This window comes from Nelumbo lutea, chromosome 4 (genome assembly GCF_056320005.1).
Source record: "Nelumbo lutea isolate HS-2025 chromosome 4, American lotus-T2T, whole genome shotgun sequence".
NCBI classification, from domain to species: domain Eukaryota; kingdom Viridiplantae; phylum Streptophyta; class Magnoliopsida; order Proteales; family Nelumbonaceae; genus Nelumbo; species Nelumbo lutea.
Window position 1 is genome coordinate 23,358,421 of NC_142687.1, and position 23,724 is coordinate 23,382,144.

General features: G+C 38.8%; 1 protein-coding gene across 5 annotated transcripts in view; it reads left to right on the plus strand.

Annotated features, from left to right (window-relative positions):
- Positions 1-23,724, plus strand: part of PHYLLO (2-oxoglutarate decarboxylase/hydro-lyase/magnesium ion-binding protein) — a 111,516-nt gene that overhangs the window by 86,368 nt on the left and 1,424 nt on the right. For 3 of the 5 annotated variants that reach the window (XM_088982214.1, XM_088982215.1, XM_088982217.1), the window contains 11 exons: positions 14,868-14,993; positions 15,096-15,221; positions 15,328-15,445; positions 17,836-17,991; positions 18,111-18,377; positions 18,798-18,965; positions 20,642-20,785; positions 20,894-21,355; positions 22,304-22,603; positions 22,711-22,868; positions 23,020-23,127. In XM_088982214.1, the coding sequence (XP_088838340.1) occupies positions 14,868-14,993; positions 15,096-15,221; positions 15,328-15,445; positions 17,836-17,991; positions 18,111-18,377; positions 18,798-18,965; positions 20,642-20,785; positions 20,894-21,355; positions 22,304-22,603; positions 22,711-22,868; positions 23,020-23,127 (2,133 nt within the window). Of the gene's footprint in view, positions 1-14,867; positions 14,994-15,095; positions 15,222-15,327; positions 15,446-17,835; positions 17,992-18,110; positions 18,378-18,797; positions 18,966-20,641; positions 20,786-20,893; positions 21,356-22,303; positions 22,604-22,659; positions 22,869-23,019; positions 23,128-23,724 lie in introns of all 5 variants that reach the window. The other 2 variants (XR_016112256.1, XR_016112257.1) reach the window with 2 other exon arrangements.

The following is a 23,724-nucleotide window of genomic DNA, read 5'->3' on the forward strand; positions in this document are numbered from 1 at the left end:
CAGTTTGCAGATCTTCTCACCAAGGCTGTTCCAAGGAAGAAGTTAGAGGTAGACCTATTCAAGTTGGGAATGACAAATATCTATTCCCAACTTGAGGGGGAGTGTAGAGAACACTGATGTGGGCCCCACGGCTGTGGTCCCCATTGTGTTCGTATGACAACACATGTAACCTTTGTTAGTTATGTCAGTGTCAGTTGGTAGTTATCTTAGACAGCTTGTTATTTCAGTTTATTATTTGTTTTATTTGCCATGTAAGCATTAAGGGCAATTCTGCCCTTTCCTACATTTAGTGAACATAACCTATAAATATTGAGAGAGTGGCGGCGGTAGATTCATTCGATCTGTCCCTCCTTTCAAAACCCTTGTGTACTTCTGCTTTCTTCTCCTTTCTTCTCCCTCTTTCTTCTACTTTTCTCAATCCGAAATCTTTTGGAATTCAAGACTGACTGTAGTCTTGATCGACTACTCTCCCCATTAAAAGTTACCTTTCATTACTTGCAGTGTATCCTAGATCTTCTTAAGGAAATTGGGAAATTTAGATCCAGGCCTCCTGATACACCCACGGAACTAAATATGAGGTTGGATGATCATAGTGGTGACCGGTGATTCAAAGGCTAATTAACAAGATAATTAATTAATTTAATTTGTAACTTGTAAAATTTTATCATCTGTAGTAAAATAATGTATAAATGAGAGATATTCCAAGTGCCTCTATAGATTAGGTAAGCAATTTGTCATGTCTCACACTTCTAAGCAGATAAATCTTTGGTTAGAGGCTTAAAGGCATTTCTAGAGGGTTCTAGCCAAAGTCAGGATGTTCCAGAGCCATCTACAACACTTTGGAGAGTTGTAGAATCTTTTCCAATGGGGTAGAGTGCTCTGGAGTATTCTGGGACATTTTGGAGTCTTCTTAGGCCTAGAAATATTTAGAGGGGGTTTAGGCATGGCATGCTATAGAGAGTTCTTGTGTAGTAGTATATATGAGTTTGTAGAATGTTCTAGAGTGATGTATAGGGTATTCCATCAAGGAAGTGCAACATGTGGGTGTAACTTGTAACAAGGAAGATGAGGAAGTGCAGTGTGTGGTTAGGAAAGGTGGTAGAGTGCCTATAAATAGGCAAGACCTCCATGATTTGGGCCATTCCACAATTCCACAAGCAACTATTTGAGAAAGGGAAACTTTCATTCAATTAAAGAGAGGGGGTTTACATGAGATGATGTACAGAAGGGCTTAGCAACAAAAAGAAAAAGCCCTATCATGAATCCAGTAATCTATTTGCATCGACTAGAAGTTCAGGACTGTTATCAGTCTTGAACCCTAATGAATCTCAGGATCGAAGATAAGCAGAAAGAAAGGGGAGAGAAGAGAAAGAGGGAGAAGAAGCAGTAGAACACAAGGGTTGAAAGGAGGAGCAGAAGCTTCATGTTCTGCCGCCGCCACTTTAATTAATATTTATAGGTTATGCTCATTACATGGAAAGGACAGATCTGCCCTTAGTCTTTACATAACAAATAGAGTAAAACAAAGACTGAAATAAATAACAACTGAAACAACTAAATGACCAATAGCTAACCCTAGGCAGACTAGAATATCTTCTACCCTACGAACACAGTGGGACCGTAGCTGTGGGGCCCACTTCAGTGTTCTCTACACTCCCCCTCAAGTTGGGAATAAATGTTTATCATTCCCAACTTGGATAGATCTGCCTCTAGCTTCTTCCGTGATACAGCTTTAGTGAGGATATCTACCAGCTGCATATTGGAGGTGATGTATGGGAGACATACTTCTTGTGATGAGACCCTCTCTCGTACAAAGTGTCGATCAACTTCAATATGTTGTCCTGTCATGCTGCACTGGGTTGTGTGCTATATTAATAGCCGCTTGATTATCACAATACAGCATCAGGGGCTTCTCATACTCAACACCCAACTCCTCAAGTAGTGATCTCAGCCAAAGAATTTCAGCCACTCCTTTAGCCATTGACCTATACTCAGCTTCAGCACTGGATCGAGAGACAACACTTTGTTTCTTACTCCGCCAAGAAACCAGGTTACCTCCCACAAGAGCACAATATCCAGAGGTAAACCTTCTGTCATCAACACTCCCAGCCCAATCGGCATCTGTATAGACTTCCACCTTCATGTGGTCATTGTTCTTGAACAGTATACCTCTACCCGGGCATCTCTTCAAATATGCTAGTATTCTTTCTACTGCTAGAAGGTGTGTGGTTCTAGGAGAATGCATGTACTGACTGATAACACTAACGGCATAACTGATGTCTGGTCGGGTAAGGCATAGATATAGGAGCTTTCCCACTAACCGCTGGAACATAACTTTGTCTTCAAGCAGCTCCCCACTCTCTGCATTAATTCTGTGGTTCTGTTCAATAGGTGTATCTGCAGGTTTGACACCTAGCTTTCCAGTTTCAGCCAAGAGATCTAACACATATTTCCTCTGAGAGACAAAGATCCCCTGCTTAGATCTAGCAACCTCAATACCCAAAAAATACCGTAGTGTACCCAGATCTTTCACCTCAAACTCTTGATGAAGAAGCTGTTTGAGGGACTCAATCTCATGGTTGTCGTTTCCTGTGACCACAATATCATCAACATAAATTGCAAGTAGTGTCAGTGACGACTCCACCCTCTTGATGAATAATGTATGATCTGACTGGGCCTGTACATAACCGAACTTCCCAATGGCTAGTCTGAATCTGTCGAACCAAGCTCTAGGTGACTGCTTCAAACCATACAAAGCCTTATTGAGCCGACAAACTTTCTTACCTGCCTCTGTATCATAGAATCCAGGAGGCAACTGCATGTAGACATCTTCCTGCAAGTCCCCGTTCAGGAAAGCATTCTTAACATCCATTTGGTACAAAGGCCAAGTGTAGCTTGCTGCAAGAGATAATAGAACCCGAATGGTGGTCATCTTGGCTACCGGGGCAAATGTCTCCAAGTAATCTATACCATAAGTTTGAGTGAACCCCTTTGCAACTAGCCGAGCTTTGTACCTCTCAATGGAACCATCCGCATTATGCTTCACAGTAAATACCCACCTGCATCCAACTGGTTTCTTTCCTTTGGGCAAGTCAACTAGCTCCCAGGTATTATTTTTCAACAGGGCATCCATTTCAACTTGCATTGCACCTCTCCACTCCAGGACTGATAGGGCTTCTTGCACTGTTCTCGGAATAGGGACATCAGCAACAGAGGTGAGATAGGACCTGTAGGAGGGAGATAGGCGATCATAGGACAAAAACTGGGAGATGCAGTGGGCTGTAGATGTGGTGCAATGCCGTTTTCCTTTACGGAGGGCAATGGGAAGGTCAAGGTCATCTGTAGAGGGTGAGGTAGCAACAATGGAAGGAGTCTCTGTGGGCCCTGGGACTGTAATATCTGGACTTGGAGCCGCATAAGAGATTGTAGTTGGTTGGGACTACTGATGACCAGGATCAATCTGCCTGCATCGCCTATGATAGACTCTCAACTCCCGATCCCTTTGACCACCCTCGCTACTACAACCCTCATCATCAACTGGAATAGGTAAGGGAACAGCACCAAAGGTATTAACCCTGTCCTCACTGCACTCCTCCCCCTGAAGAAAAAGACCCAAATCTCCACGCTCACTACTCTCCCCCTGAGGAGAGACCCGAGAATAGTAGGGTGTCTCCTCAAAGAAAGTGACATCCATGGATACAAACTTCTTCCTTGAGACAGGATCATAACAACAATAACCCTTTTGAGTTTGTGCATAACCAAGAAAGATGCATTTGGTGGCCTTGGGTTGAAACTTAGAGTGATTGGGACCAAGAAGCTGAACAAAACAGGTACAACCAAATGTCTTGAGGGGAATAGTGAACAACTCCTCATTGGGGTATAGAAGGGAAAAAGGAGATTTCATATCAAGAACCCGAGAAGGAATCCGATTAATAAGATATACCGCCGTAAGGATAGCATCACCCCAGAAGCGAATAGGGACATTGGAAGTAAACATAATACTTCTAGCCACCTCCAAGATGTGCCTATTCTTCCTCTCTGCAACCCCATTCTGCTGAGGTGTATGAGGACACGTGCTCTGGTGGATAACCCCATGATTAAGGAGGTACGATGCCAATGGCTTAGCAAAGTATTCCTTTGCATTATCAGATCTAAGTACTTTTATCCTGGCATCAAATTGTGTTAGGATCATTTGGTGGAAGTTTTGGGTCAGGACAGGCACCTCATCTCGTGATCGCATAAGATAAACCCATGAAAAACGGGTGTGGTCATCAACAAATAGCAAAAAATACCTGTACCCCCCCATAGAAGGAATGTGATATGGCCCCCAAACATCAGTATGCACAATATCAAAAGAACTATTACTCCTTTTATTACTCAATGAATAAGAGTTTCTACAATGTTTAGCCAACTCACAACTTTCACACTTCAACTGAGATAACTCAACAAACTCAAACAAAGTAGGAAACAGACTCTTCAAGGACCGAAAAGATAAATGACCCAATCGGTTATGCCACAACATAACCAGACTCACAACTTGAGAAACAAGTAACTTCTTATCACTGACTCTTCCCGACGAGAACTCTCCCCGAGCAGATAGATCCCATTCTTCTCACAGCCAGTCCCAATCACCTTCTTCGTCTCCATGTCTTGAAAAACACATCGGTCAGGAAAGAAAGTTACTGAGCAGTTCAAATGTTTGGTAATGCTACTGACGGAAAGGAGGTTAGTATCCAGTTTAGGAACATGCAAGACAGAGGACAAGGATATAGTATCTGATAGTTTGATGTCACCCTTGCCAGAAATAAGGACAAGAGAGCCATCAGCTATAGATACTTTATCCCTACCAGAAGATAAGTGATAAGTAGTAAACAGAGAGGGCAAGCTGGTCATATGGTCAGATGCACCTGAATCTATTACCCAACACGGTTCAGTAGTACCTAGAGCGGAGGCATGGTAGGCTGAGGCTCGAGTACCTGAGTGTGCAAAGGCCGATGTAGCTGGAGCTGATGATGACTGCGGTAACTGAGCTGAACTGCCAACTTCCTTCTCCAATTGTATTAGAGCTGCCCGAACTGCAGCTAAGGTCTCTAATGGTGTGCCTGTCGTGCTAGATGAGGATGCTGAATCAGTAGTCGTAGCCACATGAGCATTACTCCTTTTATTTCTCAACTTTGCCGGGACCAAATGTAGATGCAACTTCCAACATGTTTCTTTTGTGTGTTTAGGTTTCTTGCAATGCTCACACACCACATCCCTTTTATCTTCCTTCTTTCTGTCCCTCTCTGAATCACCCTCTGTTTTGGGTTTGACAGCTACCAAGGCAGGTGTAAGCGGCTGAGGTTGCATCATGACTTTCCTCCTGGTCTCTTCACTGTGCACTAAGGAGTATGCCTGAGAGAGGGTCACACTATCTCTGGTCAAGATCTGCTGCCTCACAATACCATATTCTGAATTCAGTCCTGCCAGAAACTCAAACACTCTGTTTGTCTCAATGTGCTTTCTATGTATCTGAGCATCTTTGGGATTCTCCCACTCAAGAGTCTCTAAGTGATCAATCTCATGCCACAGGGACTGCAAGTTAGAGAAATAGACCGACACCGGTTTCTCTCCTTGTTTAAGGGCATTCACCTCACATTTCAACTCATATGCTCTGGCAACATTAAGGGGTTGGGAGTAAGTCTCTTTCATCACATTCCATATCTCCTTGGCTGTCTTTGCCCATAAGTAATTTCGGCTGATATGGGGCTGCATTGAATTACAAAGCCATGTCATAACCAAGTAGTTTTCTTGGACCCACTTGGTATACGTAGGGTCTTCCTTGGAAGGTTCTGCTACATCTCCCAAGAGATACCCTACTTTGCCCCTTCCCCCAATAGCCATCATGGCTGATTGGGCCCATTCCAAGTAGTTTGATCCATCAAACTTTACGGTTGTAATCTGAAAACCTGTCTCAGAACCACACACAACAGCAACAGTCCGAACTGTTTTCACCCCTTCAAAAGTGTTTGAAACCCCAAAAGAAGACTGAAACACAGTTTGAAGGGCAATCTGATATGCTGAAGCCAATTCGAGGTTTTAATCAGTCCTAAGAGCCTTACGGATAAGGTTTGTATTAGGGTTAATATGAAACCCTAAAACTGATCAATGTTGAGGAGAATTCTAGGGATTGCCGCAGGAATAAGATCACAAGTTTCGGCCTAATACTAGGGTTTGCCGTAGGGATAGGACAAAACCCTAGAGAACAGAGAGATAAAACCCTAGAGTAGTTCGGCCACCCTTACTGGATAGGTCCAACCTATCTTTTCTGATGTTACTTCTCTCAGAAAGTAAAAAACTTACAGTAGAATGCAGTTCGCTGCCTACCATGGTTACCCGAACCCTAGCCTTCTCTGATTCTTCTTGATCACCAACTTGCTACAACTGTGATACTTCAAACAGCTGCTAATCCTCTGGAGATCTCCAAGAACCAGTCAATGAACTCTGCTTTCTCAGTCTTCCAGCCTTAGATGGTTCTCATGTGGTCGGCTGGACTAGACTCACATGAGAGAACTTAGCTCTGATACCAACTAGAAGTTCAGGACTGTTATCAGTCTTGAACCCTAATGAATCTCAGGATTGAAGATAAGCAGAAAGAAAGGGGAGAGAAGAGAAAGAGGGAGGAGAAGCAGTAGAACACAAGGGTTGAAAGGAGGAGCAGAAGCTTCATGTTCTGCCGCCGCCACTTTAATTAATATTTATAGGTTATGCTCATTACATGGAAAGGACAGATCTGCCCTTAGTCTTTACATAACAAATAGAGTAAAACAAAGACTGAAATAAATAACAACTGAAACAACTAAATGACCAATAGCTAACCCTAGGCAGACTAGAATATCTTCTACCCTACGAACACAGTGGGACCGTAGCTGTGGGGCCCACTTCAGTGTTCTCTACACATTGTTTGAAAGATCCCTTCCATCCCTGATTTAGTTAAAGAACCAGCAGTCTGATTTAAACCTCTTGGTATCCTTCTACGATTTAAAAGATGTGCCTTTAGCATGCACCTGGTGCACCTTCCATGTTAGCCTAGGCATACACCTTTTTTTATTTTTTGTATTTCTTCTGTTTTTTCAGCATGGTGGCTCCCAGACCCATGATCAAGCCCTGTGAGGCAAGCCTAAACAAAGTCCATGCTAATTCTTAATCCCTACAAAGAATGATTTTATAATTTTAAATAATCATTTAAAAATATCTTTTATTTGAATTAATGAATGGATAAAATTGGCAAGCAGTGAGTGTTTGCATTCCTCTTTGGTCTCCATACTTTATATGAACTTAACAGTGTACAAACTCTAGGGTGCAGGGATCTACCCTCTATACAAGAGGTGTATTCTCTTATCTAGTTAGAAGAGTAGGAAGACAGACATGAACCTTATTAAGAGGAAGCAGGTCGCCCTTGCTGCCAAGGGGATTAATGAAGGAGGTAAGAAACTGATGGTAACAGGACTGATGGAGTTAGTAAAGACAAGTTATGGTGTACACATTGTCAGATGCCTTGACATACCAAGGAGATATGTTGGGACTTGATCGGAAAACCAAAAAAATTCCAAATCTCGGAACCAATATCAGAAGAAGCTAGAGAACTTGAAGTATAGTTCATCTTATATATTTTCTCATGAGGTTGAGTTTGACACTACTAGTCAGAATACATCCCATGAACATCTAGTTGGTTCTGTCTCTTGGGAAGAACTTCTGTTTGCCATGAAAGAGTTTTCTGTTGTCAAAGTCCATCTTGAAGAGTATGGTAGGGTTTTGTGTTTGTTAGAGGAGACTACTATCATGCCATCCACCTCATTTGTGTCTACATCAGGTTACCAGACTATTTTCTATCTTTCATTTGTTCCCACTAAGACTCCCCGGATCATTGGCTTAGGGGCCTTAAATCACATGATTGGTAAGCCTAACCTATTTTCCTTTTATAGTTTATTGTCTGAAGAGGCAAAGTGAAACTGGTTGGTGGTTCTTTCTCAACCATTACTAGTGAAGGATTTGTCTCCCTTTCTATAGGTCTTAATTTATCACATGTTCTTCATGTGCCTAAGTTACCTATTAACCTCTTATCTATTATCTGTATTACAAACTCTTAGTTCGTTTTTAACCTTTTATCCTCATTCATGTGTTTTTCAAGATTTTACCTCTGGGAGGATGATTGGTAAAGGGTGGATGGTTGATTGATACACATTAGAGAGTGGAGATGGTGTTGTAGTGTTTAAGTCTATTAGGTTTGTTAGTGAGTCAATGAGTCTTGGTAATAAAGATGATGTTTATGTTTGATATCAGCATCTTGGTCATTTATCTTTTTTCCGTTAAAAGTTTTGTTTCCAGACTTATTTAACTGTTTCAATTTGTCATCTTTACAATGTCAAATGTGTTAATTGAGTAAGCATTGTAGAACCCATTTTTCACAAAATAATAAAAGAGCATCTTTTCCTTTCCAAATTGTTCATTCTGATATTTGAGGCCCTATTTCTTTTGTAATAGAAGGCAACTAAAGATATTTTATTAGCTTTATTGACAACTTTTCTCGGTACACTTTGGTTTGTGCTTTCCAATCTAGAGAAGAGGTTACCAAAATTATACAAAATTTCCACTGTATGGTTTTCATGTAGTTTCATGTTGACATTAAAATATTTCAATCAAATAGTGCCAAAGAGTATTTGAAAGGTGATGTCCAAGAGTTATTTTCCTCTTGCGGGTCTCTTCATAGAAGTTGGAGTCCAAATACACCTCAATAGAATGGTGTTGTAGAAAGAAAGAATCACCATGTTCTTGAAGTTTCTCATAGTTTACTTATTTGCATGAATGCCCCAAAGAAGTTCTTGATGGATACTTTATACACTGTAGCCTATTTGATTAATTGGATACCTTCTTGTCTTCTCCAATACCAAGCTCCACATCAAGCATTATTCCCTCAGTCCCCCTTATTCTCTATTCCCCTTATATTTTTGGATGCTGTTGTTTTATTCACAATCATTCTCCTTCTCGTGGTAAGCTAGATAGTTATTCTATTCCTTGTCTATTTGTTGGATATTCGTTGGCTTAAAAGGGGTATGCGTGTTTTGACCCTAAGTTTCAATGGTATTTTGTTTTCATGGATGCCTCATTCTTTGAGAATCAACTATTTTTCTTTGCCTCTTCTCTAGGGGAGAATGCTATACTTGAGGAGAAGCAGGTTTAGACTTAATTGCCCTGCCCCATTTCTACTTCTATTCCTACTTCACAACCTACTCAGGTGTTTGTTCATGATCATTTCCGTAACCATTAGGACCATCAAAACTTATAAGGTGTGGAAAGACCATAGCACCAAAAAACTTTCAGGAGGTAAATCCGCCAGGTACTATTGTTCCTATTAACTTTTCTATTAATGTTGTTTCTAGTGATGCTCTTGATGCCCCTATTGCTATTCATAATGGTGTTCGTTCATGTACCACAAAACACCAATTGCCCATTTTATTTCTTATAATCACTAATCACTTGTCTCCTTCTAGCCTTGGTTTCATTTGAATAGATAAATGCTTTCTTGAATGGGGACTTAGAGGAAGAAGTATACATGGTTGGTTCAGCCTCCAGGCTTTTATGTTAAAGGTAGTGAACAGAAGGTTTGTAAACTAAAGAAGTCCTTGTACAGGCTGAAGTAGTCTTCTAGTGCTTGGTTTAGTAGATCCAATAAAGTTGTCCAACAAGTGGGTTTCAAGCAATGCCAGGCAGATCATACATTATTTGTGAAGCGAGAGGATGACAAAGTTGTAGTATTAGTTGTGTATGTAAATGATATAGTCATCACTGGTAACTGGGAGCTGGAGATAATAAAGCTGAAGAATTCATGTTCTAGTATACCTAATTTTTTTTCAGGTAATCATTGTATCTCTTGAATTATTCATTCTGGTGCATCTGATCACATAACTAGCATACCTAATCTTTTTTATTCCTATGATCCTATCAGCTTTTGCTTGGTCAAGACAAGGTTTCCCTTGTTGATGGCTCTCTTGCCCCTATTTCTGGAAAGGGAGACATTAGAGCCACTGAGACCCTTACTCTACTTTCTGTTGCATCTTCTTATTCTTTTTCCCACTCCTTGCCCTACTTGGGTTTTTGTTCATGATCATTTTCGTTACCATTGGGACTATCAAAACTTGTAAGATGACTAGAGATTACCAACACCAATAGGCTCTCAAGAGGTAAATTGACAAGGTACTATCATTCCTGTTGATATTCCCACTGATGTTGTTTTTAGTAATGTTCCTATTGCTATTGACAACCTTGATGTTCCCATTGCTATCCATAAGGGAGTTTGTTTATGTACCAAAAACCACCCAATTTCCCATTCCATTTCTTGTAGTCACTTGTTCCCTTCTTTCTGTGCTTTTCTAACAACTATTTCTCATATCTCTATTCATAGGAATGTTACAGAAGCCTTGGTTTCACCTGAATGGAAAGATGCTAGAGGGAGGAAATCCAGGCCTTACATAAAAATGACACATGGGAGATAGTTGATCTTCCTGAGAGGAAAGAGAAAGTTGGAGGTACAAATAACTCAGTGGAGAGAATTATCAAAAGAAAAAAACACTCAGTGGGGAGGTACAAGGTGAGGTTGGTAGCAAAGGGATTCACATAAGTTAATGGAGTGGACTATGCTGAAACATTTGCTTCGGTTGCAAAAATGAATTCAATAAGAATTCTCTTATCTCTAGCTGCCAACCTTAACTAGGATCTTCATCAACTTGACATTAAAGTTGCTTTCTTGAATGGGGACTTGGAGAGAGTATACTCGATTCAGCCTCTAAGCTTTTATGTTGAAGGCTGTGAAAAGAAAGTTTGCAAACTAAATAAGTCCTTGTATGGGCTAAAGCAGTCTCCCAAATCTTGGTTTAGCATATTCAACAAAGTTGTCCAACAGGTGGGTTTTAGGTAGTGCTAGTTAAATCACTGATTATTATCTCCAACTCCCAATTGCCAATGATGACAATGTAATCTACATACACAATTAACACCAGAATTTTTCAGTTTGAAGTAAAGGGTTTCGGTCCCCTTTGATACTTTCTAGGGATTGAGGTTGCTCACTCCAACAAGGGCATCTTCATTTCCCAACGGGAGTGTATAACTGCAAGATTCTTGCAAGTTGGGAACTAAGCTAACTAACACCCCATTGAGCAAAATCATAAATTGGGAGACAGTGAGGGGGAAGTCTTTAAGAAATCAAGCAGTATCAATGATTGGTTGGAAGATTGTTGTACTTGTTCATGACTCAGAAATCAAGCAGTCTTTCAAGTCTTTCAGAAACAAAGTTGTCCAACATATGCATGCTCCTAAAAGAACTCATGTCTTTGAAGTAGAAAGAGTTCTTAGATACTTGAAGATACATATAGGAAGAGGTATCCTTTTCTCTAAGCATGGTCACATGAAAGTCAAACTGTCAAAATATATACAGATATTGATTGCACTGAATCCACATATGATCATCAATTAACCTCAGGTTATTATCAAGGTTCAAAAAATCGTTATGTATCAGGCCCTTCCTGATACGCCCCTACAGGGGTTGTATCGGGTCAGGGCCTGGTTTAGAGGGTAGCTGGGACTTAAATCAGCCCCTCTGAACCAAAATCGAAAAAAATAAGTAAAAGTTAAAAGAAAAGGACCGATACAGGTTGATACGCCCTACCGGCGTATTGGCTAATATCGATACTTTGAACCTTGGTTATTATACCCTTGTTGGGAGTAACTTGGTGACATGGAGAAACAAGAAACAGTCTGTAGTTTCCAAAATTAGTGCTGAAGTTTAGTGTTGTACCATGGCACATCATGTTGCTGAGGTGTTGTGGATTAAGAGATTTCTAGGAGAACTGGGATTTAATATGAAGGGCCCCATGTCTTTGTACTACAACAATAGGGCAACCATAAATATATCTGCAAATCCTATGTTACATGATAGGATGAAACACATAGAAGTTGACAAATATTTCACAAGGGAGAGGATTGAAAAGGGAGGAAGTATGTACTCCCTATGTAAGTTCTAAAGATCAGTTAGCTGATGTATTTACCAAGGGTGTGAATGCCCTGTGCCTAAATGAGTTATGTAAAACAAATTAGAGGCACCAAGCTCACTACCTCAATCTCTCTTTCTCTTCTCCCCTTCTTTCTCTTCTTTTCTCTTTCTTGCGAAGGTCTGGATACATGTTCTACAAGAAGGGATCTTTGGAGTTTGAAATGATTCCTGTTTCAAGCCTCTTGAAATTGTTGGAAGGGGTGGTTTTTGATACCTTTAGGACCTTTCCAGTAAAGGAAGTGTCCTGTGCCCCTATTCCCCCTAAAGTTGGTACCTTTTGTTGGGAAGTTTTCCATGGAAGTATTAATACTTGTGATTCATTACAAAGAGACCAAATTTGGTCTTTATCTTCTAATTGGTATATCATGTGCAATCTGAATGGTGAGATTGCATACTACCTACTAGTCTTCTAACCATTTATATTCTGCATTTGGGAATGGCTTCATGTTGTTTTTGATGCAGGTGGAATCCCCTTGTTAGCTTAAGCAGATGGTTTGATGCAATGTTTTAAAATGCGGGGGCGTGACGCGAGGCGTTCCACTACCTAGAGGTGTGAGGCGTAGTTTAGAACTCAAGAGGCGTAAGCCTCCTTAAGAAGAGGGGGGTTAGGAGGAGGAAGGGGGGATCTCATTTTTTCTTCATTTTTAATAAAAATCTTTTATATTAAGAAGAACAAAGATGCATAGCATTAGTTGAAAGGGGGGGGGGTCTTGTCGAAGGGGCAGGGGGCAAACCACTTTCTTTCCCCTTATATTTTCTTCCCTTCCCTTTCCTTTTCTTTTCTTTCCTTTTCTCTTTTTTTCTTCTCTTTCTTTTTCTTTCCCTTCCCTTTCTTTTCCTTTCCTTTCCTTTTTTTTCTTTTTTCTTTTTTTTTTGTCTTTTTATATAAGATGTGCATGAGGTGTATGCCTCATGAAAAAAGTGCATGAGGCGTATGCCTCAAAGGCGTCAGTGCCTCTGGCATACACCTAAGGGTGTTTTGGGAGCACCTCGCCCGTGCCTCCAGGCATACGCCTCCCATGCCTTTTAAAACACTGGTTTGATGTGACTGTTGTCAAATGTCCACAAATAAGAGGCAAAATCTTGTGGAAATGTACAAAGTGGTAATGGTTTGGATATTGTGGGAAGAAAGGTGCATAAGAGTTTTTGAGGGAAAAGAAGAAGCAAGGAGGCAATAATTGATCTTCTCAGATGTTACAATGGATGATCTTCTCAGAAAGGAGGGTAATTGTAGATTCATCATCTAAAAAACTTGAGGTTAAAAGGGATTGGACACCTCCAAGTAGCGGGTGGGTGAAGCTGAACTTTGATGGATGTAGTTTGGGTAATCCTTGGCTATCTGGAATTGGGGGAATAATAAGGGATGGCAATGGAACCATAAGCGTGATTTATTCAGGTCAAATAGATGAAGGAGATTCAGTTAAGGGAGAAATTATGGCAGCAGTGTTTTGGAGTGTAGAAAGCTAAAGAAATGGAAGTTGAAAAGCTGATTATTGAAGGTGACTCCAAGGTGGTGATCAGCTGGCTACTTAAGGATAGGAAAGCAATATGGTGTTTCAGAAATGAAATCAGACATTTTAAATGGTATTGAAGAGACATGGAGATTGAAATCCAGTAGGTACAAAGATAATCTAACAGTTTGGCTGATGGTTTGGCCAAAAAAGGGGCTAATAGGCAACAATTGTTTTGGGCTCAAATGTAAATTTAGGGATTTGGTAAGATAGCAGGGGCTTACATCAAGTACTTTGATTGTAATTCATAACGTCTTATTGCATTTTCCCTATTTGCTGATTCTCAAAGAACCATTCAACCTAAAAGCTTAAGCTGTTAGCTGAGGTCCTTGAATAGATTGATATTCTCTAGCATGCCCCCTCACACAAAAGCCCATTGTGCTTGAAGTGTGAACAAGCACAGGCCCACCCATACCTTGTGCTGAAACTTATTTAATTATAATGGGGGTAACAAGGATCGAACACTAGACCACTTGGTCAAAATGGCTCTGATACCATCTCAAAGAACCATTCAACCTAAAAGCTTAAGCTGTTAGGTGAGGTCCTTGAATAGGTTGATATTCTCTAACACTGATCATGAAAAAAAGGGAAACTCCTCTGAACCCCCAGATACCATTTACTCTGAGTATGGCATAGGATGTCACCTTCTACATCCCCACAAGTAAGGGTGTCAATGGACTGGTTTTGGATTGGACCCCGTCTAGTCCAAAATCATTTTGGATGGATTGGACGGGCCAACAAGACATATTGGACCGGACCAATCTGGTCCAAAATATTTATTAGATTGGATTGGACCTGGTCTATCTGTAACAAATTTATATTGGATTGGGTTGGATTAAGCCAATATCTGGTCCATTGATATAAGATAAGAATATATGTGTCAATGGACCGGGTTTGGGTTGAAACCAATCTAAATCAAAGTGAATTTGAACAAATTGGATGGTTCAGACATTGAATTGGATCGGTCCAAATTGGTCCAAAACATTCGTTGGATTGGATTGGACCTGGTCCATTTATAATGGACTCACATTGGACTGGACTGGATTGGACCAAATCCAGTCCAATTGGCACCCCTACCCATAAGCTCTCCCTAGAGCCATAGGCATTCAGACAGAACTTAGATATCATAGTAGATATTTGAAAGAATACCTTAAGTAATGTGGATGACAGAATAATAATGAAACCTTTTTTAATGTTCATGTCAAGCTTACTTAGGACATATGCTTATCTAGAATTACAGCTACATTACTACATTAGCGTTGTACTTGCAGTTTGAAGCATTTACACGTTCAGACAAAAATGGAGTTACAACATGCTTTGTTGACAGTTGAACATGCACAGGCTGATTGCATCATTGAAGTTGAAAGCTGCATTGAGGATAATGCCATCTTCCACAGGTTTAAATTGTTCCTGTCCATAAAATTACTTTTCATCTGAGTTTTTATTTTTCATTTTTTATTTTCTGTAAACCGTGTAAAATTTTGACTGCCACTTTGCAGCATTTTAAGAAATTCTGCTCGTCAAGCAGCTGATCATGCTCTAAGGATCCTTTCAAGGATTCCAGATCATAGTTCTAGTCATTTATGCCTTGGCAAGATTCATAAACTGGAATACTCTTCATACAGGCAAGCTTCTTCTGCATTGTATATAGATTTGAATGTTAAGAGCTCTCCCAGATAGAACTTTTCCCTGCTTTAGTTTACTTAATTCACCAGTGCTAATTCAACTCAGGATTCAACTTTCTGCTCCACCTACTTCAATTCACACCACTTGTGGATCTGGAAAGTTCTATAGAGAAGGTTTCATCTTAACCTTGTTCTTGAATGATGGAAGCAAAGGGTTTGGCGAGGTTGGTAATTTCCAGGTTTAGTAGTGCTATGAATTTCATGCAGTTCGGAGTTGTAGCATCTCTAATATCATTCATTTTATAGATGTTTGTGCTTCTTTTTTTATTCTCATTTTCATGTAGTATGTGGATTTTGGAGGTTTCTTTTTTTTTTTTTCTTTTCTTTTTGATTTTGATTGGTAACTATAATTTTGTTGATTATAAAAAGAATGTGCATAATTGTACAAGTGCCAGGCACTTCAGAACCCACAACCCTTGGTAGCCCTAGCTACAAGTTCCAAATACATCCTTATCCAAATATGGGCTGAAGCAATCCCATAGGACCTGGTTTAGCAGATTTCACTTGGCTCTTCAACAAATTGGGTTCAAGTAGTATCAATCTGATCATACTCTATTTGTAAAGAGAAACCAAGAGAAAGTTGTGGTTCTAGTCATGTATGTAGATGCCATAGTAGTTACAGGGAATTGGGACTTTGAAATACAAAAAGTAAAAAAAAAATCCCTTGTTGTGCAATTTGAAGATAAGGACCTAGGATAGTTACGTTATTTCCATGGAATTGAGGTTGCCCACTCTCAAAAGGGCATCTTCATTTCTCAAAGGAAATATGTCATAGATGTTAGATCTCTTACAAGATACAGGGAAGTTGGGAGGAAAGCCTACGAATTCCCCTATTGATAAAAATCGTAAACTTGGTGATTGTACTGGAGAACCTGTGATGGATGTCAAGAAATTTCAAAGGTTAGTAGGAAGACTCCTCTATTTGTCGATGACTCAACTGGATATGGCATATGCTGTTGGTGTCCTCAGTTAGTTAATGCATTCTCCAAAGACTGTAATTTTGTTCAAGAAGCATGGTCATATGGAAGTGGAAGTCTACACAGGTGCAGATTGGGCTGGTGTAGTTGATGACAGAAAGTCTACTAGTGGATATTGCACCTTTATTGGTGAAAACTTGGTCATTTGGAGAAGCAAAAAACAAAGTGTAGTGGCCAGATCTAGTGTTGAGGCTGAGTATAGAGTTATGGCTCATGGGGCTGCAGAAGTGCTTTGGGTCAAAAATTTGATTGGTGAATTGGGCTTCTTTGTTGATAGTGTAATGTCCCTTTACTGTGACAACAAGGCAGCCATCAATATTGCTATCAACCCAGTTCTTCATGGCAGGACCAAGCATATTGAAGTTGACCAGCACTTTATAAGAGAAAAACTTGAGAAGGGAGAAGTGTGTACTCCTTACATCAGTTCCAAGGAACAACCAGCAGACGTTCTTACAAAAGGTATAATGTGTTGTGTAACAAGTTGGGCATCATTGACATATATGCTCCAACTTGAGGGGGTGTGTTGAAATATGTTATGTATTTCCATAGGGGTATATTTGTCTTTTTTATTATCCATTTGTCTTATGTTGTCGCCCTAAGTATAAATATTAACTTAGGTGCTGCCAGCCTTGGGACATTTTAAATAGAACTTTTCTTTCTCTTTTCTTCCTCTTCTCCTTTTCTTCCTCTTTTCTTATTTCTTCTTGCTGGAGTACATCTTTGAAGTGGCATTCATTTCTTCCCAGATGCTGCATGTAAGAGCTGCGCTAATATACCTTCACAATTCCTAGATGGGTTTGAATGTGAATTGGCAGACACAAAGGCAATAGCTACACAGGATGTTCAGATTGGCAGACAAAGGTGTAGCCTATCTGTGTCAGAAATTCCATAGCCCACTGAAAGCATCTGTTATCCATCTAATATCTATTTGAAAATCTTCCTTCACTGTAACCCTCTAACCCCATGAGAACCAAAAACCTATAGTGTTGAATCCAGGCTAGAATCTCTTTTCTATTAGAATCTTACCCTTTCAAAGTACATGAGTAAGCAACCACATTCTCTTCCTCACTATCCCTCACAATGCTCTCGTTCCAAGATGGCTCTAGGTTATTAAATTAATAACAATCAAGTTAGTTTTTGTTTTTTCTCCTGATATTCATTGAATTGACTGTTTCAAGAAGACACGCAAATTCTTTTTGTTATTGGTGTTGAATTATTTTATTATTGTTATTCAAATTCTGATCTGCCAAAAAGGCAAAAACAATTGCTGGTACTATCTCATATGCTATTATAAAGTAATTAAAAATATTAGACAATACCCAACAAGATGTTGTGTTGTTCCTCTCATTTGGTCTACTTTCTTTATCTTTTAATACTATATCAATTAAACCAAAAGGAGGGAAAGAAACAAAAAATATCTTGTAATAGTTTTTTGTAGAATTAGGACATAGTTATTGGTTCTATAACTTGTTTTAATGTCATTACTAAAGAATTAAGAAACAGTAATGCTTCTGTATCCTATTGCTTTTCTCCATTTTTCAATTTTGGTAGGGTCTTTCATCTAATCTTCAAAACAGGTTGCACCTATGGAAATCCACAAAGAAAATCTGGAAGATGTCGAGGAGCAACTTCGATTTATAGCTCATATGATCCAAGGAGCTAAGATGAGTTATCTTCTACCTTTACTGAAGGGTTTCTTTTCTTCTTGGATATGGAGAAGCTTAGGAATCTTGGTTGGTATAGCCACATCATCTCTAAGTATATGTTTTACTTAATTACCATTATATCTTTTGTTTTCATCATTTACAGGAAATTTCAACTTTTGACAATTAGTTTTTTTTCCTATTTCCAGCCAAATTCAATCTTCCCAAGTGTGAGGTGTGGATTGGAAATGGCACTCCTAAATGCATTGGCAGCAGGACAGGAATGTTGCCTACTGAATTTACTTGGATGTGAAGTTTCATCAAAAGAGGATGAATCATTAAAGAAAGATGGAATAATAAGAAGTTCTTCAGGAGTTCAAATATGTGCTCTTTTAGATTCTAGTGGCACTCCTGAAGAGGTGGCCAATATTGCAGCTAAACTATTTGAAGAAGGTTTCACCACAATTAAGTTGAAGGTAAAACCACTGTCCCAACTTCCACTCTGAGCTAGTTTATGGTTGTCAGTGAGTCTCTGCAATACAAAATGTTGTATGTTATTTTTAGAAATTAAGTATTTTCAGAATGCCAAATCAACTCATTATAGTTAGTTGATCTTTAACAATGTAGTTTTTTTTTTTTCAAATAGATTTATGGGTGTAACTGTAAACATGTTATGCCAAGATAGTTTGCACCATGGAACCTGCAAAGAGCAAGTTCAAAACTATTGGACTTGACACTAAATAGAGTAACCATTGCCATCCAAACCTCCACTGATATAGATGAATACAAATGGATGATCTTGTATTATGATTCCTAAAATTAATCATCATAATTACAAACTCTTTTTAAAGAATTTTAAAATACAAATTTCTAAGTGAGTAACCCTCTTTTTACAGGTTGCACGTCGGGCAAACCCCCTTGAAGATGCTGCTGTTATCAGAGAAATTAGGCAAAAGATTGGGTACCAAGTCAAACTCCGGGCTGATGCTAACAGAAAATGGACGTATGAACAAGCAATTCAATTTGCAACTTATGTGAAGTGTTGTGACTTGCAGTACATTGAGGTATAATCTGTTGGATCTAGAGTGTGCATGAATTTTGAACATTCTAGCTGAATTTAAATGTTTCTAGTGATGATATGATGCGGAGCAGTTAATATTCAAAACTATAGACTCATAGGTCAAATACTTGGGCCTCAACTAAAGTTAGATTATCTCAGCTCCATCAATCTTCTTGTAACTTAAACTGGAGGTGTCAATACTTGCAACAAACCCAAGATCATAATTTGTACATGATTTGAGAAAATTATATCCAATTTAAGAACAAGATACAGGTTCGTAGTAGGAGCTTCATTTTAGGGATTTTTGGTTGTTTAGAACTTAGTTATATTAGATGAATGCAGTTTTTAAAATGCAAAATTAAGTTCGGGACAGTGCAGTCTTTACCAGTTTGACTACTGGTTCATTGGTTCATTGATATACACAAAAAGGACATGTTCAACACTTGTATACTTACACTATAGTGTTCCCACACCATATGCTCTTAATCTCTTCTTCAAAACCTTAGTCATCCCAAAAACTAAAATAGTATCAACCATGCTAATTCCTTCTCTTTATCTAATGAGACTCCTCCAAACTCACAAAAAATTCCATTCCTTGTTATTGGCAACTGTGACCACAAGAGTGATAGTAGGAATGTGGTTGTGGCAGGGCCTTTAAGGACTTGTAACAATGCATCTCTCTCTCTCTCTCTCTCTCTCTCTCTCTCACACACACACACACACACACACGCGTGCACGCACAAGCCTTTAAGGACTTGTAACAGGACTCATGTAGCTTGCCCCATAAAGTTGGGACAATCCTTTAATATTAAGGCTGTATTTGGTTGCAGTGCAATTTTATTTGCACTAGTACCAATGCATGAGAGTGAAATGAAAAGAATGCAAATTCTGGTTTAATTTTGTTTTGGATTTTACTTTATTTTGCTTTAAGTCATGCTTTACTTCATTTGTACTGCAATCCAACAAAATAAGGTAACATTTGAAATAAAAACAAATCATAATTTGCACTGTCATGGTTTTGCATCAGTGAAAAGAAATTTGCATTGCAACCAAACACAGCTTAATCTTTTAAAGCATTGAATAAATAAATGACATCAACTTATTTTGTCTTAAATTAGGTTTTAGGTTTTTATTTTCATACAAATAAATGTTATTGCCATTGTAAACAACTAATTTCTATTGAAAGGAGGCTTTTTTTTAAGTTTCTTCAAAAACTTTGGGCATTTCTTGGATGAATCTCCAAAATGAACACCCATACCAACCTAAAGAAAGAGATTAAGAAAGGGGCACAGCCAAAAGTCACTATCAAACCACAACAAAGGTATACGTGTTTCACAGTCTCTTCATTTCACTTGCACATAGTGTACCAACAAAGCAATTGGAAACATCTTGTCTTAGGTTATAACCTCAGCACTCTATGCAACAGAGCCAAACATGAAAGATCTTGTACTTCTAGGTGGAATTCAATTTCCTCATGCCCTCTCGACCTGGGAATGTTACCCCCATATTTTATTCACAAGAAGTATAGAAAGAACTTGCTACAAAAGTGCCTTTAGATTTTCCTCCCAAAATTGAGTACTCAAGTTAGCAAACTTTTAGTATCCATGAATGACTTCTTGTAATCAATAGATCATTGCTACTAAATGTTTCCAAAATATGCTTCCTTTTCCTCTATTTCAGGAACCTGTGGATTCTGTAGATGACATTATCAAGTTCTGTGAAGAAACTGGTTTACCTGTTGCACTAGATGAAACTATTGACAATATGCAAGAAGATCCTGTTGATAAGCTTTCAGAGTTCGTGCAACCATGTATAGTTGCTGTTGTAAGTCAATGCTGTTTTGTTATAACTTACGAGAAAAATGATAGGGTTGTTAAATAGGAATTTGTTCAATGCTTCAATAATTTAATTCCACTATATTGGTTGTGTCAGGTGATCAAACCAAATGTTGTGGGAGGATTTGAAAATGCAGCACTGATTGCTAAATGGGCTCAGAAACATGATAAGATGGCAGTTGTCAGTTGTGCATTTGAAAGTAGCCTTAGTTTGTCAGCATATATTCAGTTTGCACGTTATCTTGACCAGCAGTATGTTGAAATATGTAAAGTGAACAACAAGGACCCAAGCTCAAGGATAGCTCATGGCCTTGGGACATATCAATGGCTTAAAGAGGACATAACTACCCAAAAACTCAGGATTTGTGTTCATCCACATCGCAAGAGTGTAGAAGCATCTATTGAAGATGCTGCTCAGCTCCTTCAGAATTTTCAAATCAATCATGAAACCATCCAAAGAAGTTATAGTGGAGAGAGAGTTCGGTCATATTATTTGACAGTTAGTTGTCAGGACTTATCTTGTTCCCTTAAAGTGCGAGATGCTGGAAGAAGTTTAGATGTAAGTTAATTGATTGCTTTAACAAATGTATTTGAGCATGTAGATATCATATGAATTGTGATTCTACAAGAGACAAGTGTATTTGGGTACAATGCCAAATATATAACTAATAATTTGGACTGCATTGCCTCACTACATAGATAATTATCCCTAAATTACAACAATAACTGAGGTTTGACTCCACAGAAAGGATGAAAAGAATCCATTAGGTCCAATTGGTTCTGGCCTAGCTCTTTACAGTTGCAGATGTAGTTCTTGCATCCATTTTTGATATACATTTTAAAGGGAATATGTTATCTGATGTACCGTATGGTTGACAAGTCATATAAACTAGTATCATGTACTTCACAGGTAAGAAAAGGGTCATTAGGTTTGTCTGGTTAGACCTAAATTTGTAAGTATGTCACATGCTGCTTCCTTGTTAGAATTTTGGATAGAAGGCCAGAAGCTCCTCTTATAGAAAGGAAGCTTCTCTAATGTGTGCACCTTTATGCATTCATTGAAGTAAACTTCTGAGTTTTCTTCATATTTTGTTGGCTATTGCCCAACCACAATAATATATCTTTTGATGTAATCGATGGAATTTCTATATTCCATCATGGTTCACATATCATGAATGCCCGGGTGCTTATTTGTGCATATCTATTTCAACTATTTGTTTGTAAGGTCATCAATTTTCTAATTTCTTTTTGCATTTATTTCCGCTGATGTGAATGGAAGGAAGTTGATGTATAACTTGCATGAAATCCATCCTTAAGAAGCAATTTATGTGGTTCTGCAGTATTTATTTTAAGACTCTTAGTTATCTGTCTGACAAACAGCTTATGACCCATTTCAAGTTGCCAACTCCTCATTTCTTTATATATGAAAATGTTACTTTAGTGAGAATATAGTTGCACCAAAATTTCCCCCTCTTTCTCATTCGTCAACTTTATTGAGCTAATGCAGGATAAGGTAATAATTTTTCTTCATGGCTTTCTTGGGACTGGAGAAGATTGGGTACCCATAATGAAGGCCCTTTCAGCTACTGCACGATGCGTTTCAATTGATCTTCCAGGTCATGGGGGATCACTGTTACAAATTGGTCCTCATAAAGAAGCAAAAGTAGAACCAGGTATTTCAATTGAAGTACTTGCAGATGTATTGCATAATCTGATTCAAGATATTACTCCTGGAAAGGTTCTCCTTGTTGGATACTCCATGGGAGCAAGGATTGCATTATATATGGCCCTGAGATGCAACAAGAAGGTAGACCAATTTTCTCTTCAATATATGATTTTCTTTTCTATTTTGTTGTTTCCAAGATAAAACGTCAGGTTGAAGTTTCTAAAGAAACAGAACTCCTGTTCATGAAGATCAATGGGGCTGTCATAATATCAGGAAGTCCTGGATTGAAGGATGTGGAAAATAGGCAAATTCGTACAGCTGAAGATGATGCAAGAGCACAGTACCTTTCTGTGCATGGCTTGCCATCCTTTCTGGATATGTGGTATGCTGGAGGACTTTGGAATAGGTGATTGACCACTTCTTTCATGCTACATTCCTAGTTTCATGCCTCTGTCTATTATCTGGATTACATTATCATGCAAAGATGCTGGTTTGTACCTTTAGTTTACTCAAGATGCAACTTTGATTTGTGCATGACTGAGTTTTTCATGTGACAGCTTACGTAATCATCCACATTTTGAACATATAGTTGACCACCGTGCACAGCATGATGATGTTCACTCTCTTGCAAATGTTCTGTCCAGTTTAAGCATTGGGAAGCAACCGTAAGCTAATCTTCATCCTTTGATTTTTTTTTTCTTTAATCATGAGATCATTTATTAGTGCACCACTTGGTATTCATTAGATAAAGTTTATTTCAATCGAACATTTAGTTGTGCCAACCATTACAATTTTCGAGAAGTTAGACCATTGTCAAGTGCCTGACATTGGTGCTGTCAATGGACCAGGTCTGGTCTGGTTCAGGGTAGACCCAGACCAGATAAGGAAATGTGCAGAACTAATTCCAAACTAGACCCTATGGGATCTGTAATCAGGATTATTGGGTCTAACTGAATAAGACCTGATTATAATTGATAGCTATCTTTTTAACCTGTAATTTGACAACAAACCTACTTATTTGTTAAGTTGGCACATTTAGACCTCATAATATGATAATATTACTAGTATATCATGAAAAAAAATAGGTATAAAATGGGAGGTATTTTTGTACTAAATCTATATATAAATATATAGATGGTTTGGGTTTGGGTCTGCCTGGCCTATTGACAGCCCTAGACATTATCAAGACTGAGAACTTTCTGAGTCTTATTAGTGAGCAGCAACTTTTAGTAGTTTATGCACTCTGAGATTGCTATAGATGG